The sequence below is a fragment of the Bombina bombina genome, chromosome 10, assembly GCF_027579735.1.
Source record: "Bombina bombina isolate aBomBom1 chromosome 10, aBomBom1.pri, whole genome shotgun sequence".
Lineage (NCBI taxonomy): Eukaryota > Metazoa > Chordata > Amphibia > Anura > Bombinatoridae > Bombina > Bombina bombina.
In genome coordinates this window covers 57,931,035-57,948,711 of record NC_069508.1, presented here as the reverse complement: position 1 = coordinate 57,948,711, position 17,677 = coordinate 57,931,035, and the positions used below count along the sequence as shown (strand labels likewise).

At 36.3% G+C, this 17,677-nt stretch overlaps 1 protein-coding gene across 1 annotated transcript in view; it reads left to right on the top strand.

Moving 5' to 3' along the window:
• Positions 1-17,677, top strand: part of ABCA4 (ATP binding cassette subfamily A member 4) — a 382,609-nt gene that overhangs the window by 77,895 nt on the left and 287,037 nt on the right. Inside the window, exons 7-8 of the mRNA XM_053693132.1 lie at positions 11,491-11,580; positions 12,587-12,827. Of these exons, the coding sequence (XP_053549107.1) occupies positions 11,491-11,580; positions 12,587-12,827 (331 nt within the window). The remainder of the gene's footprint in view (positions 1-11,490; positions 11,581-12,586; positions 12,828-17,677) is intronic.

Here is a 17,677-nt window from a genome sequence, read left to right as displayed (position 1 = left end):
TTACATACGTTTTCGTTAAATGAATGTAAATGTTTTAAAGCTACAGGGGGATAACACATTAACCCTATCTTCTTCTTGCTAGAGCCCCCGTCGCAAGGACCTGCACTGTTAAAGTAATAATTCTTAAGTATTAAGTTCACCTGTAGCTACAAATACTTACCGTAACATGCCGGGGAGCGAGTTAACCCAAACCTTTTCTTGCAAGAGCCCTGGCTGCGCTAACACCTGGCTGCGCTAACACCTTGCTTAACGCTTTAGTTTCCCAGGACCTGCACTATGTATGTGCGGCCGAGGTTCTGGCAAGAAGGGGATTGGGTTAAAGTGCTCTTCAACGTGTTAATGTAAGTATTTGGCTATAAAAAAATTAAAGGAAACAAATTTTGTCAGTATTTTTAATTTTCTTTCATTTTAGTTTGTGCATTGATTCGGATTTTATTTTCGTTAACGAAAACAAACGTGATGAATGTGCATTTGTCGGAAAACGAATGCACTTCTACTATTAATTACATTCCATTTGTTACTAAAATAAGTTAGTGTTACAGCGCGGGATATTTTTCACTTACAGGACCACTAAACACAGTAGTGTAACGTAATCAATAAATGCATTATAAAAATTCATTGCAAAAGCACTTTGTTTGAATTTTACCTTAGTTGTAGACTTTTTTCTGACAAACATTAAAGTTAGTTTAATTTTACTTCCAACTGCATCATGTGAAAAGCCACCAGCCAATCACAAAATGCATTGTCGTATATTCAGTGAATTCTTGCACATGCTCAGTAGAGGCTGGTGCCTCAGAAAGTGTGCTTATAAAATGATTGTGCATATTTAGATAATGGATGTGAATTGGAAAGTTGTTTAAATTGTGTGCTCTATCTGAATCATGAAAGTTTAATTTTGACAAGGGATGTGCATTCAGAACACTCATTATGAAACCAATGCCGAAAATGGCCGCCGCCAGCAGCACTCGGCTGTTTTTGGAGCTGAATTTCTTCTTGTGAAAGTGCAACACACTAAGTTCTGGATTTGCACTTAAGCCCTAATTTTGACTTTAGTGAACCCTTGAAGATCCACCTGTTAATGTAATAATTCTTAAAGGGACACTGAACCCAAATTTTTTCTTTCGTCATTCAGATAGAGCATGCAATTTTAAGCAACTTTCTAATTTATTTCTTTTATCAATTTTTCTTCGTTCTCTAGCTTTCTTTATTTGAAAAAGAAGGCATTTAATCTGTTTTTTTGGGTTCAGTACTCTGGACAGCACTTTTTTATTGGTGGATGAATTTATCCACCAATCAGCAAGAACAACACAGTGTGTTCACCAAAAATGGGCCGGCATCTAAACTTACATTCTTGTATTTCAAATAAAGATACCAAGAGAATGTAGAACATTTGATAATAGGAGTATATTAGAAAGTTGCTTAAAATTGCATGCTGTATCTGAATTTACAAAAGAAAAAATTTGGGTTCAGTGTCCCTTTAAAGGAACACTCAAGTCAAATTAAACTTCTATGTTTCAGAAAGAGCAGCAGATTTAAGACACTTTCCAATTTACTTCCATTATTACATTTTGCACAGTCTTTTTATATTCACACTTTCTGGGGCACAAGATCCTACTGAGCATGGGCGCAAGCTCACAGGGTATATGTATACTAGTCTGTGATTGGCTGATGTCTGTCACATGATACAGGGGGCCGGAATATGAGAGAAAAAAATAATTTGTCCGAAAAACTTCTACTGTTTATTTCAAATTCAGAGAAGGCATTTTTGCATTGTCTTTTTTATTATGCAATTGTTATTTATGCAATTGTACTGCATTGAGTGGTCCTTTAGTTTTAAACTATTTACTATATTTCATATGTTACTTCTAAAACAAATTAATATTGTAGGACTGTGAAATAATTTTGTGTTGCTGCACATGATCTGTTTCACTTAAAGGGACATTGTACACTAGATTTTTTCTTTGCATGTTTTGTAGATGATCCATTTATATAGCCCGTCTGTGGGTGTTTTTGTGACCATGTATAATTTTGTTTATTTTTTTATAACATTGTGCTGATTTTCAGGCTCCTAACCAAGCCCCAAATATGTAGACCCCAGTCTACAGATTCCTGCTGCTATTGTAAAGGGTCGTTTCATATGCGGGGGATAGGGGTGGTCTGTTTTTCCTGATTTCCCAGCCCCTTTCACTGTGTGTCCCAGCCTAACCTTATCAAACAGTGCTAAACTGGGAGCTTCTAAGTGTTTTAAAAGGTTTTATACTGGATTTTTAGTATCTGATATTCTTCTTTATAGTAGTGTCTTTTATATGCAGTTATATAAAGATTGGTGTATTCTGTCCCTTTGAAAGGACATATAACTACTGGGCACAATTAAATTACAATCTCTTTTTTAACACTTTACTGGTGCCAGTTAGTGAAGCTCTGCATTTTCATACTGACATCTACATCTTGGGGGTCGATCCGATATAAAGCGTCGCCCGCAAAAGCCGGCGACGCCAATATTTACGCTGATTTGGTATCCTATATACGGCGTAACCTAGAAGTTACGCGCGTATATTTCTGCCGTCGCCCGTAGTTTTTTGGGCCATAGGCAGGTATACCAAACCAGCGCAGTTTGGTATCCAATATGCAGCGTAAGGACTTACGTGGCGAAAATGGAGAAAACTTACTCCATTTTCACCTCGCCACAAAAAGCAGCCGTAAGAAGCCTTACGCTGACTATTGGAGCCCCGTAACTCCCTAAACTGGCTGCTAAAATAAACCTAACACCTAACGCATGCGCAATGTCTATCTCCCTGTCAACCGCGATCTTCTAAAATAAACCTAACACCTAACGCATGCGCAATGTCTATCTCCCTGTCAACCGCGATCCACCCCCCCCCCGAAATCCCTAATAAAGTTATTACCCCCTAAACCGCCGCTCCCGGACCCCGCCGCCATCTACATAAACTAACCCCCTACTGTGAGCCCCTAAAACCGCCGCCATCTACCTTATCTATCCCCTAATTAGAACCCCTTACACCGCTGTCATCTACCTTATCTATCCCGTAATCTGACCCCTTACACCGTCGCCACCTATATAAAAATTATTAACCCCTAATTTAATCTACCTACCCCGCCGCCAGCTATGTTATCTATATTAACCCTAAGTATATTATAGTTAATATAGTTATTACATTATATATATTAACTATATTAACCCTAATTATATTAGGGTTAATATAGTTAATATAGTTACTATAGTATTTATATTAACTATATTAACTCTATCTAACCCTAACACCCCTAACTAAATTTATATTAAATTAATCTAATTCATTTATAAACTAAAATATTCCTATTTAAATCTAAATACTTACCTATAAAATAAACCCTAAGATAGCTACAATATAATTAATAATTACATTGTAGCTATGTTAGGGTTAATATTTATTTTACAGGTAAATTGTTAATTATTTTAACTAGGTATAATAGATATTAAATAGTTATTAACTATTTAATATCTACCTAGTTAAAATAATTACCCAATTACCTGTAAAATAAATCCTAACCTAAGTTACAAATACACCTACACTATCAATAAATTTAATAAACTACAAACATCTATCTAAAAATACAATTAAATTAACTAAACTAAATTACAAAAAAAAACAAACACTAAATTACAAAAAATAAAAAAAAGATTACAAGATTTTTAAGCTAATTACACCTATTCTAAGCCCCCTAATAAAATAATAAACCCCCAAAATAAAAAAAATTCCCTGCCCTATTCTAAATTAAACAAATTTCAAAGCTCTTTACCTTACCAGCCCTTAAAAGGGCCTTTTGTGGGGCATGCCCCAAAGAATTCAGCTCTTTTGCATACAACAAATACAATCCCCCCCCCCATTACAACCCACCACCCACATACCCCTATTCTAAACCCACCCAAACCCCCCTTAAAAAAGCCTAACACTACCCCCCTGAAGACCACACCGGGCCGAACTCCTGATCCGATCCGGGCGATGTCTTCCTCCAAGCGGCAAAGAAGAATTCTTCCTCCGGCGACGTCTTCCTCCAAGCGGCAGCAAAGTCTTCATTCTTCCGGCGGCATCTTCAATCTTCTTTCTTCGCTCCGCCGCCGCGGAGCATCCATCCAGGCCGACGACTGAACGACGAATGAGGTACCTTTAAATGACGTCATCCAAGATGGCGTCCGCCGAATTCCGATTGGCTGATAGGATTCTATCAGCCAATCGGAATTAAGTTAAAAAAATCTGATTGGCTGATTGAATCAGCCAATCAGATTCAAGTTCAATCCGATTGGCTGATCCAATCAGCCAATCAGATTGAGCTCTATGGATGACGTCATTTAAAGGTACCTCATTCGTCGTTCAGTCGTCGGCCTGGATGGAGGAAGACGTCGCCGGAGGAAGAATTCTTCTTTGCCGCTTGGAGGAAGACATCGCCGGAGGAAGAATTCTTCTTTGCCGCTTGGAGGAAGACATCGCCCGGATCGGATGAGGAGTTTGGCCCGGTGTGGTGAAGACAAGGTAGGGAGATCTTCAGGGGGGTAGTGTTAGGCTTTTTTAAGGGGGATTTGGGTGGTTTTAGAATAGGGGTATGTGGGTGGTGGGTTGTAATGGGGGGGGGGTTGTATTTGTTGTATGCAAAAGAGCTGAATTCTTTGGGGCATGCCCCACAAAAGGCCCTTTTAAGGGCTGGTAAGGTAAAGAGCTTTGAAATTTGTTTAATTTAGAATAGGGCAGGGAATTTTTTTTATTTTGGGGGTTTATTATTTTATTAGGGGGCTTAGAATAGGTGTAATTAGCTTAAAAATCTTGTAATCTTTTTTTTATTTTTTGTAATTTAGTGTTTGTTTTTTTTTGTAATTTAGTTTAGTTAATTTAATTGTATTTTTAGATAGATGTTTGTAGTTTATTAAATTTATTGATAGTGTAGGTGTATTTGTAACTTAGGTTAGGATTTATTTTACAGGTAATTGGGTAATTATTTTAACTAGGTAGATATTAAATAGTTAATAACTATTTAATAGCTATAATACCTAGTTAAAATAATTAACAATTTACCTGTAAAATAAATATTAACCCTAACATAGCTACAATGTAATTATTAATTATATTGTAGCTATCTTAGGGTTTATTTTATAGGTAAGTATTTAGATTTAAATAGGAATATTTTAGTTTATAAATGAATTAGATTAATTTAATATAAATTTAGTTAGGGGTGTTAGGGTTAGATAGAGTTAATATAGTTAATATAAATACTATAGTAACTATATTAACTATATTAACCCTAATATAATTAGGGTTAATATAGTTAATATATATAATGTAATACCTATATTAACTATAATATACTTAGGGTTAATATAGATAATATAGCTGGCGGCGGGGTAGGTAGATTAAATTAGGGGTTAATCATTTTAATAGAGATGGCGGCGGTGTAAGGGGCTTACATTAGGGGTTAATAATTTTAATATAGATGGCGGCGGTGTTAGGGGCTCACTTTAGGGGGTTATAGATATAATATAGCTGGCGGCGGGGTACGGGAGCGGCGGTTTAGGGGTTAATAACTTTATTAGGTTGCGGCGGGGTACGGGAGCGGCGGTTTAGGGGTTAATAGCTTTTTTATTGTTAGGCTAGTGAGGGGGGATAGCGGATAGAGGGTTAGACGTGTCGGGCTATGTTAGGGAGGCGTGTTAGACAGTGCGGGCTATGTTAGGGAGGCGTGTTAGACAGTGCGGGTGTTTTAGACTTTAGTCAGGTTTTAGAGGCGCCGGCAGATTCTAACGTGGCGCAAGTCACTGGCGACGCCAGAAATTTGTACTTGTGCAGATTTCTGGACATCGCTGGTTTGTCAGACTTACGGCACGTTAGCATCTGACGGCGACATATATGGGATAGCTCGAGTTGCGAGCTGAAACTGCGGGCGACGCCGGTTCCCTCGCTTGCGCCGCAAACTGCGATCTATATCGGATCGCGCCCCTGGTGCTTTGGTATTCTCACACCCTGTGACAAAAGGAGTGCACGTTCATTTATGTCGTTGGCATTTTGACATCTGTAGCATTTGCTTTGGCTTAGTGTATATGATACAGATTGGGAGCTTTACAGTTTAGCATTTTTATATAGTTTAAAAGTTGTACAAAATATATTTAAAAAAAAAAAAGCTTCCAGAAAAATATATTGCAATACAGACACTGCAAAAATGTAAAGCTATATATTGTGCATGCTATCCTGAAGCCCGTAGATTTGTCAAAAAAACAGAAATATCACTGGTCTATGAAAGTGCACCATTTCTTTCACAGAGTCTGAAAATACCTAGGCTCCTAGATTGTAACATCCACTAAGGGCTAGATTTATCAAAGTTGAGGCGTACAGGGGCACGTATACGCACCCCTGTACGCCTCAGCTCGCCTGAGGCGGGGCGAAATTACCCGCAGGTAATCAACATTGCACACGAGCGCAATTTTGCGCTTGCGTGCAATCCCGCCCCCTGCCCGTGCACAGCCAATCACGTGCGGGCAGGAGCTGTCAATCTCGTCAGTCGGACTCGACCACAGAGATTTAATTTCGCCACCTTAGAGGTGGCGAAGAGGTTAAGGAAGCGGCGGTCTGATGACCGCTGCTTGATAAATTACGGCGAGCAAGTTCTTGTGAGTACTTGCAGCCGTAGGGCTTTGGTAAATCGAGCCCTATAAAGGGGTTAGCTTCACCAACTGACAGTTTGAAGGAGTGCATATAGGAAAACAGCTTAAAAAAGCTTTAGGCACAGGAGGAAAGACAGTAGCATTATAAATACTAACTAGATTATTGAAGTTGAGCCCAGCAGGTTAAAAGTGATTTCAGTCTCTTTTATATTGCTATATTCTACACAGCTGTTTTTGACACACTTGATTTGTTCCTAATTGTCATCAACAGAAGAAATTAGATAAGTGAAACCTAGATTTCAACATGGTGGTGCCCATTACTTTATAAAAACTCATGGGAACTGGAAAGCTCACAAATTTCAGGGTCAAAATAAATTAAAGGTGACAACATTTAAACAATAAAACAATGAAGGTATATTGCAATGTTTTTTTTTACACATAGTTAAAAATGGTATATTACAATATCAAAGTTTTATCAATTTAATTCATTTATTTATTTCTTTAAAGGAACATTAATTAAACCCACAGCTTTATTGGTGAAACATATTTTTCAAAAACAATGCAATACTATGTTTTTAATAGCCTTTTATTATCAGATACAACAAAGAAAAGAGTGACTATATCAAGTTACAGTAAATGCACTCTTGTGTGAATTACTGTTTGTGTGAGTCAAACTTTTTTTTTTATCCATGGTGGTTTAAAGTAGGAAGATTGTAGCATAAGATCAGTATTTCCTCTTTTTTGCCATCAAAGAATCATTGCTACATAATCTAAATGTGATGAAAACATTGAGATATATTTCAACAACTTAGTCTTTCTCAAAAAACAGGTGTCTCTTTTATCCATTTCAGTCTGAGAAAGGGAAAATCAAAGTGGCAAAATACTGAAAACTAAATGCTAGATTACAAGTTGAGCGCTAATTTATTGCGTGCCCGTAAACAGGCAAATTCACCATTACAAATGACTGGTTAATTGCTACTGCTAGCTCGCGGTAGCAATTAGTGCTACCAGAGATCAGATCAGTGGTTAATTTTCTAAATCTCCCCCAATTGACCCCTAAATTAAGTGTGGGCTAGTTTATTAAAATAAAAAAATAAAAAATCAGCATTTTTATTTGTTTAAAAATTAACTGCACAAAGCAGTTTTTAAGGGTAAAAATGACGGGTGTGTGGTGTTAGAATAAAAGCGACACTGAAAAGTGCCTTTACATTGCGGCCTATGGGCACGGTGTGTTTACTGTAAAAAATAAATAAATATATATATATATAGTCCACATCAGAGAACATGCACTTGCATAGCCTTCCTGTACAAATATGGTGGCAGGCTTTTCTGTAGAACAACAATGTAGCAGCCATCTTGGAAAACCTGCCACCATATTTGTAAAGCCAAATTCATAGAATTTCCATACAGTGTCATCAATTTTTTTGCAGGGTTGGCAGCCAGACCCTTCATGATCTATGTCTAGCATGATCTAGATCTGGCAATACCTGATTGCAGGGTCAGGTGGCCCCCCTACATGTGTGGTCCTGGTCACAACTGAGACCTCTGAGACCCCTGTAGTTATGTCCCTGCATTCTTGGCTGTATACACTTGTCATTGAGCTGTATCTTTAAGCCTGTGTTCAGTGTAGTATTTTAAACAGGTTATTGATTTTTTATTGTGAATAGAAACAATTTACATGTATTGGCCAAAACTCTTCTAGTAAAAGTTATCACCCACTGTTTTGGTGTTAACAGTTTTCTCTGCACGTGCATGTGAAGCATACCTAGATATTCTCAGTGCATCAGCATTTTAAATACTGCAGCTTCTCAGAGTGCCAGTGGGGCTTTTATCATGTCAGCAATTAACAAATTGAGTCATTACCAGATGATACAAGCAGGTTAGGCTCTCTGTGCTGTGCTGTGTTTAAAATGCTGGTGCACGGTGCATACTTAAATACACTTTTGAAACAGCTACAGCTTTTACTAGAAGCAGTTTTGCTAATACGTGTATATTACAAAAATGCTTTTATTCAAAACTGAAATGCATCCATGTGAATTCCAATTTGAGCTGGAATGTCCCTTTAATTCTACCTTGTTATATTTTTGCTTGTATTCTTATTTCTCAGTGATCTGCGTATCACTTTATGTTTTTCTTTGTTTTCTCCGTATAACGTTATTGGCTATGCAAATAGATTGTCTAGGTCTATGGGGCAACAAGCTTGATACCCCTTGTTTCCGACGAGCCTCAGCCTCGCTGGAAACAGAAGTTATGAAGCACGCTTTAGTCAGGTGTCATGTGACTCTGCCTCCTACTGCCTTGCTACTTCATATCATGTTGCACATTGATAAATATGTCCCTATGAATACGCTAATAAAAAAAATAAATAAACACATTAATAAAGATTACAGTTTACCTCCTATCCTATATGATAATGTATATTTAGTAATATACAGAAGATATTAGAACAAAAAGCATATACAGGTAGCCCTCAGTTTACTCCGGGGTTAGGTTCCAGAAGGAATGGTTGTAAATCGAAACAGTTGTAAATTGAAACCCAGTTTATAATGTAAGTCAATGAGAAGTGAGGGAGATAGGTTCTAGGCCCCTCTCAAAATTGTCATAATAACACCTAATACATTATTTTTAAAGCTTTGAAATGAAGACTTTAAATGCTAAACAGCATTATAAACCTAATAAAATAATCACACAACACAGAATATATAATCAAACTAAGTTAAATGAACAAAAACAATTGCTAAACAGCATTATAAACCTAATAAAATAATCACACAACACAGACTTCACTTGCATTTTTCTGCAAACAGTACTTTCTATGCATTCCAATCTGGGCTGATTTATAGACAGGAAAATCTTGTTCCTTTGAAATCTGCTCGATAGCTCAGGTCTGGTTAAACTGATTAATTTCAGCTTGGTTGGCTTTGCTGCAACACAAGCGGAGAGCTCCACCACAAGCGGACAGCTCCACCTACTGGCTATTTTAATAAATGCACTGCTTCTCAATGCTTTTTAATAGCAGTCACATGACTGGAAATTTTTTTTTGTTATTCTGAAACGGTGTAAATTGAACCAATGTAAAACGAGGGCCACCTGTATAGATTTTATCAGCATATCGTCTTTTTAATTAAAAAACAAAAACAAAAAAACAGGGCTCCATACAGACTGGAGTTGTTAATCTCCGGTCTCACTGGCCTTTTGGCACAAACAGTCTATTCCTCCTGAGTTATTTTGTGATTTGTTTGATGAATGTTAAGGAAGAATTTCTTGTTGTTTGCATTAAACATGACTTAGTATTGCAAAACGTTTAAGGGTGAGTTAAGAACAAAAATGCTTCATTGTTCTCGCTTGTAAACACACATATATTAGTTTCTTTTTTTCTTTGTGTTTATATGTATTGATTCATTGAATAAGTGTTTGGAGGTTATTGCTAAATATAATAAACAATTTATGTTCCAAAAAATAACAGGTAGCAATTAATCAACAGTGAAGATATGGACACATTTTATTGCCCAATTAAAGGGACATGGAATTCAATATTAAACTTTCATGGGTCGAATAGAGCATTCATTTTTAAGGGACTTTACCATTTACTTCTATATTCAAATTAACTTTGTTTACTTGATATCCTTTGTTGAAAAGCTTTACTAGGCTCAAGAGCAGCAAAGTTCTACTGGGAGCTAGCTGATTATTGATGGCCACACACATATGCAATTTTTGCAATTCTGACAGGGCATATAATTTTTAATAAAATTTCAAGTTTACTTCTAATATCCAATTTCATTCTCATGATATTTTTTGTTGAAGAGATACCTAGGTGTCTGGAGCACTACATGGTAGGAAATAATGGTGCCATCTAGTTCTCTTGAGAATGGATAGCATTCTTGCAAAATTGCTGCTATATAGTGCTCCAGACACGTACCCACTCCTGAGCTTACACCCCCTACTTTTCAACAAATGTTACCAAGAGAACGAAGAAAAGCAAATTAGAAGGTTGTTTAAAATTCCATGCTCTATCTGAATCATGAAATAAACATTTGTCGCTTTAAATAAGGACTAGTAATATACATTAAATGATCTATATATACATACTCTCATACACATGAAAATGTATATCTGGCTTATTAAATTTCACTGTTTACTCTGGCTCTTAAGTTTGATATCCTGTTTCCCAAACCTGGTATAAGGTAAGTATTCTGATTGGTTTGTTGTGCACAGTTACATTTGCGTTATTTAAAATGATATACAAGAGGGAGTGGACAGTTATACAGCAATATGTGTCTATCCGTATGATTATTTCCTCTATTTGGTTTTGAACAGTTTTGTCTTGCAGTATAAACATGGTTATGCCAAAGATGGTTTTATGTATTTATTTTTAAAGGGACATTGTACACTAGATTTTTCTTCACATAAATATTTTGTAGATGATCCATTTATATAGCCAGTCTGGGAGTGTTTTTGTAACAATTTATAGTTTTGCATATTTTTTATTAACATTGTGCTGATTTTAAGTCTCCTAACCAACCCCCAAAGTATCAGATGTAGACCCAGGTCTACAGATTCCTGCGTGCTCCTGTTTGTGTAATGTATATTTTCATATACAGGAAAGGGGGAGGGGGTCTGCTCTTTCTGATTTCCCAGCCCCTTTCACTGGGTGTCCCAGCCTAACCTCATCAACAGTGCTAAACTGGGAGTTTCTAAGAAAGTTTTTAAACAAGTTTTTACTGGATTTTTAGATCAGTATCTGTGCATATTCTTCTTTATAGTAGTGTGTCTATTACATGCTTTTATATGAAAATTGGTATATACTGAACCTTTAAAATGTCCTTAACTTACTTTTACAGCTTCCTACTGTGTTAGACAGTCGTTCTCATGGGATTGATCTTCGATTCTGGGGTAGAGTTATGTCTAACTTGTCCGAATCGCTACGAGAGGTAAGCCATGCCGCACCCACTTGAAAAAATATCTTCAAAAAGCCAATGCATTCCCCTTGATACACATTTTCAAGTGTATTAATTTATTTTCAGAAATATTATAGTAAAAATATTTTCTTTACTTCCCATCCACATATATTACATTTTAGATTTTGGCTTGTTACACTTGCAGATTTCAGAAGTATATTTTTTAATTAAAAATTGTTTTTCCAAATACATTTACAGGGACATAAAACAGTATGAACTAACATAAGTTTCTAAATATATAATGCAGCCAAAGCTTACCTGCAAAACTGTTTCTGTTTTAACTCCTTTAATTCAGGCATAGTTTTGTTTGCAGCAAGCTCCCCCCTGAGCATTTACATATGTGGAAGGTGCTATCCAGGCTATAGCTTCTGCAGAATGCACTCTTGCATGTGTCACATGACACCTGACTAAAGCAGTGCACAGTATAATGCTGACATTTTCACAAAGCATGTGACATTATCCCCATGGAAACGTGCAAGCCTCTTGGCAAGAAACAATAGCAGTACCTGCTGTCCCACATTAACTCCCCCTTATTAGTAATTATCCTCACATGCATACTCACTTTGTTAGATTATACCACAAGGTTTGGAGAAGGACACTAATAAGGGGGGTGGAGCAGGCTACACTTGGCAACATTAAAGTGTAAGTAATTTTGCAGATTTTTGGAAATTTTATTAAAATACTTATAAGCTTTTTTTACACTTTTTTTTCACACACTGTTTTACCTCAGTTGGCCCATTATAATATACACATAACTTAAAATGTTTTATGGCCCTTTAAAATAAAGTTACATGAAATCAAAATGAAACTTTCATGTTTGAAATAGAGAGTACAGGTTTAAAAAACGTTCCAATGTACTAGTTATCTAACATACCGCTTTCTCTTGATACCCTTGGTCAAAAACGATGTCCTTTCCATGAGAATATATTGATGAAGTCTGAAGTGTTAACTAATCCTCCATTTTTTATATTACTTGCAGTTAGCCCAGCAACCCAGTATTCAGGACCTATTTTGGGTGCTGCGACCACTTGTGCAGGAAGGAGGGCCAAGGACATTCACTCAGCTCATGAACTCTCTTTCAAACCTGTTCTGTGGTTACCCTGAGGGGGGAGGTGCCAGAGTGTTCTCATTTAACTGGTACGAAGACAATAACTATAAAGTATTTCTAGGGGTGAACTCCACCAAGAAAGAAACTTACTACCTATACGACAAGACAACAAGTAAGTGCTGGCACACAAACAGACCTGTACACACACACTTACATGCACATTATACACACACACAAACAGTCTCATGCACACGCATATACACACACAAACACACACACACACACACACACACAGAAACAGTCACATGCACACACATATACACACACAAACACACACACACACACAGAAACATACACACAGATGCACATTATACACACACACAAACAGTCTCATGCACACACATATACACACACACAGAAACATACACACAGATGCACATTATACACAAACATATACACACACAAACACACACACAGAAACATAGACACATATGCACATTATACACAAGCATATATACACACACACACACACATATATATATATACACATACACACACACACACACATATATATATATATATATATACACATACACACACACAAACACTCACATGCACATTATACACACACACGCATATATACATAAAAGGTATAAGCGAGAGAGGGGAAAAAAACAATTCCTCTGTAAAGTAGTATATTTGTCATCAAATTGCATTGTGTGAAGGAAACAAACTAATAATGTTTACTTGATCAAACATCACTGAATATGAGATATTGGGGGTCGATTCCATTTTTTCCGATCATGTTTACCAGCTGTTTTATGACGCCGGATATGCCTTTTCAGTCATCAGAACAATAACAATAGAAACAATAACTGGATTTCCATATTTGAAAAAAGAGTAAATCAAACCTGAGCAGATATCTGTAAATTCACCCATATGATGTACGAAGAACATTAATACTTGCGATCACAATCTCAAGTTAGTCACTAAATGTTGACCACAAAATGGACACATTGAGTTCAACAACCAAAATGGACAAATTGAGTTCAACAACCAAAGGCACTTGATAAATGCTCATCACCCACAGAACAACTAATAACACACATGTTCCAACAATCTGCACACCAAATAATAAATTATACTGAATATGTCGTCATCATCAATATGTACAACATACGTATCTACAAGCTATTGACTGTATTGAAATCAATACATAGATCAATATAAATAATACCTATCAGTAAATTACATTTACATTTTATCAAGCCTTTCTTCAGGCTTTAGTTAGGATATGACCACCTAACAGACCTGTTTCCCCTCTGTAGAATCTTAAATTGGTTTTGAGGGTTCTTCAGACTCAACCGTTTGAACCTATGCATGGTCTGGACATTCAACTATTGTCCTGGCCCTGGAAAATTCTCATTCTATTGTCCATTTCCTCTGCCAGTAGGGTGTCTGAACTTTCTGCTCTCTTTTGTGATTATCCTTACCTAATTTTTCATCAGGATAAGGCGATTTTACAAACCAATTACTGATAACATCAATCAGAAAATTTTAGTCCCATCTCTCTGTCCACAGCCATACAAAATTAATGAGTGGAATTCAACATTCTTCATCATTGTTCATTCATTTCTCTGGCCCTCACAAGGGACAGAAAGTGACTGTAATTAGCTTGGCAGCTTGACTTAAAGGGACAGTAAAGTCAAATTTTATCTTTCATGATTCAGACACAGCATGCACTTTTAAACAACCTTCTATTTTACTTATATTGTCTAATTTGTTTTGTTCTCTTGGTATCTTTTGTTGCTGAGGAAACCTAGGAAGGCTCAGTAGCAGCAGTTCTCTACTGGGAGTTAGTCACTGATGGGTGACTGCACATGTGTTTAGTTATCTTTCAGTAGTGTTTTGCTGCTCCTTCAAAAATTTGATAATAGAAGTAAAGTGGATAGCTATTTAAATTGTATGACTCCGGAAAGAAAAATTTTGGGTTTCATGTCCATTTAAAGCTTTGATTCACAAAGCATATCTGGTAGTGGGGAGGTCTGCTTATTCTACCAGAGCAGTAGCTAACTTTTTTTTAATTAGAGATAAATCTTCCATTAAACAGATTTGTAAGAAAGTTACTTGGTCATCTTTACATACTTTTACCAAATGTTACCATTTTGATACCTTTGCCTCTTCTGAAGCTTTGTTGGTAGTAAAGTTCTACAGGCTGCAGTTCTTTTCCGCCCTATTTCTTGATGGTCTCATGGACTTTACAGCTTGAATATTGGATCCCTCAAGTGATGGCTGATGGACTCTCACCATCTTATAAAACAAAAAATGTTTTATGCTTACCAGATAATTTTTCGGATATCAAAAAAAGAATATCAGAAAGATTGAAATCGACCTCTTGGTTAGATAAGTGGTGCAAGGAAATGGGATTTTGATTTTATAACCCATTATAGCTTGGTTTGGCAAGATAATAGGTTGTTTAAGAGATGTGGCTTGAAATTGGTTGCTAAAGGAACATTGTATTTGTTAGACAAGTTTAAATGCTTTTTTAGAAGCAATTAAACTAGAAAAGGAGGCAGCATTAATAAATCCACTTGCCTACCAGAGAATGCCAAAACTTTAAGTTAAGGTTTCAGTTCTAGAAATTCTAGTACAAATGTTCTTTGTGTAATGTGCAGAGAAGCTCACAGCTCAGGAGATAACACCTGAACTTACTTCAGTCAATGATGACTTTGGACTATTGACAACTTGGATTTAGTTTAGGAATAGTAAGGTTCTTAGGCCACTTTACAGATCACTAGTTAGGCATCATCTTAAGTATTGTGTACAGTTCTGGATACCATCTCCAGAAGGATATAAATAAACAAACCACAATCTGTCCAAAGTAGAGCTACTTAAATGGTACATGGTCTAAAAAATAAAACTAGAGGCCCCATGACCTAAATATGTATATCTTAGCTGAGGGAATGAAAAGAGGTGATATGATAGAAACTTTCAAGTATATTAAGGATCTTAAATAAAGCTGAGTGTGTAAGTAGTTTTTCTCAAAAAGAGCAATTCCAGAACAAGAGGTCATGAACTCAAGTTGAAGGGTAGTCGGTTCAGGAGTAATTTGCAGAAGAACGTCTTTACAGAAACGGTGGTTGATTCATAGAATAAATTTCCATTAGAGCTGGTAAAGACAAATACTGTGGTTGACTTCAAGAATGCCTGCAATACACATAAGACTATCCTGTGAACTAATTAAGCTTACACTTTAATATTAATGTGGGCATATTTGTTAGTCTCACAGTATGAGAAAAAAGTACCTTCTTTTCCCAAGATGTTCTTAACCCCTTAAGGACCAGCGACGTACCCTGTATGTCACTGGCCTTTTTTTGGGACTTGATTGTTATATAGCGCAGTCTTGCCACCAGCGTTGAGACTGCTCTATTCCACAAAGCCTGCTGGAGGGAGGGTATTAATAGCGTCTTCTTGCTAGACTTGTGCTATTATGTCCTGAAAAAACCCTTAATGACCAGTGACATACAGGGTACATTGTGGTCATTAAGGGGTTAATGTGAGAGGAATGGTAATTTCCACTAACAGGTATCCGTAACAAGCAGTCTTTAATAATATAAATCCAATGATAAAACTTATCAAAGTGGATAATAGATCTGATGTAACCCTCTATATTACTGATGGGAAAATGAGTCTCCAAAAGTCTGGTTTAAAAGTAGTCTATAAGCAGTTTGTAAGTAACAATACCACATGGATGTTACTCCATATACAGAAAATGTCAGGTGCAATATGTATCAGCTCTGGCATCTCAGTGAAACTGTGTGACAGGAAATGACATCACTGCTGTATCACACGTTTCATGAGCATTCTCACTTGATCAGATAATTTGATAATTGGATTTATTTTAATAAAGACTGTTGCTGTTACAAAAGAAAGTATAGTAGTATTGTAGGTTTGTTCTTATTATACACTAAACTTAATTTTATTAAATTTTAAGATAAAGACACACAGTTAAATCTGTATTGCATGTTCAAACCTTAATACCATAAATAAAAACAAGTTAATAAACCTTTACTCCAGGAGTATATAATGAGTTTGGAAGTTCTAAAGCAGTGTTAATATCGTTGCCGAAATTTTTTAGAATTTGTGATCAATTGATTCTTCCTATAGAAATAAACATAACCCACAAGTATGGGTTTAAGTTATGTTGTGCAGTACAATTATGCCTGTTGCACTTATAGAACCCTTCAGACACTTTACCTAGCCATTTGGCTTCAGATGAATCTGTAGGATTCAGTTGACTGGGGGCCAAGATGGATTTTAAATTCTGTTTTTTTTTTAAAATAAAATAACTTATTGGTTCTTTTTGTGATTAAGCTAAAAGAACCTTGTTATTCTTTCGTATTTTTCTAATTATAACTTAGGAGGGATTTTCTATCTACATTTCTACTTTTAGTGTATTCTTACGCTAGTAGTTTAGGGAAGAAGCCTTTGTGTAGAAATCTATTTTTAGTTCTTGAGCTTCTTGGTAAACCAGTTTTGAGCAGTTCTTGCATATTCGCTGGAACTGGCCAAAGGGCACATTATTTTGGGATTATGGTTACTTTTAGCAAGGTAACGATTGGTGTCGGTTTCCTTTTTAAACAGCTTGGGGAAGATATGGTTACCTTTAGATATGTGCAATTCATTTCGGATCGATTCGGAAATTCGTCAAATTCGGAGATTCGGATCGAACCAAACCGAATTTCCGAATTAAAATACTGCCAAATTTACTGAATAAATCCGAATTAGTTCGGATTTATTTGGTAAATTCGAATGGCCATGGATTACACTAGTATTGTACAGTATATTAGGTTATATCACTCTGCTATGGGTTACACCTAATATACAGTACATAATACTAGTCTAATCCTACCTAACACTTACCGAAATTCCGAATTTTCGAATCGAACCGAATCCAGACGGATTTCTTCGAATCCGAATGAATCCGAAACGAATCTGAACCGAATCGATTCAAAATTTTCC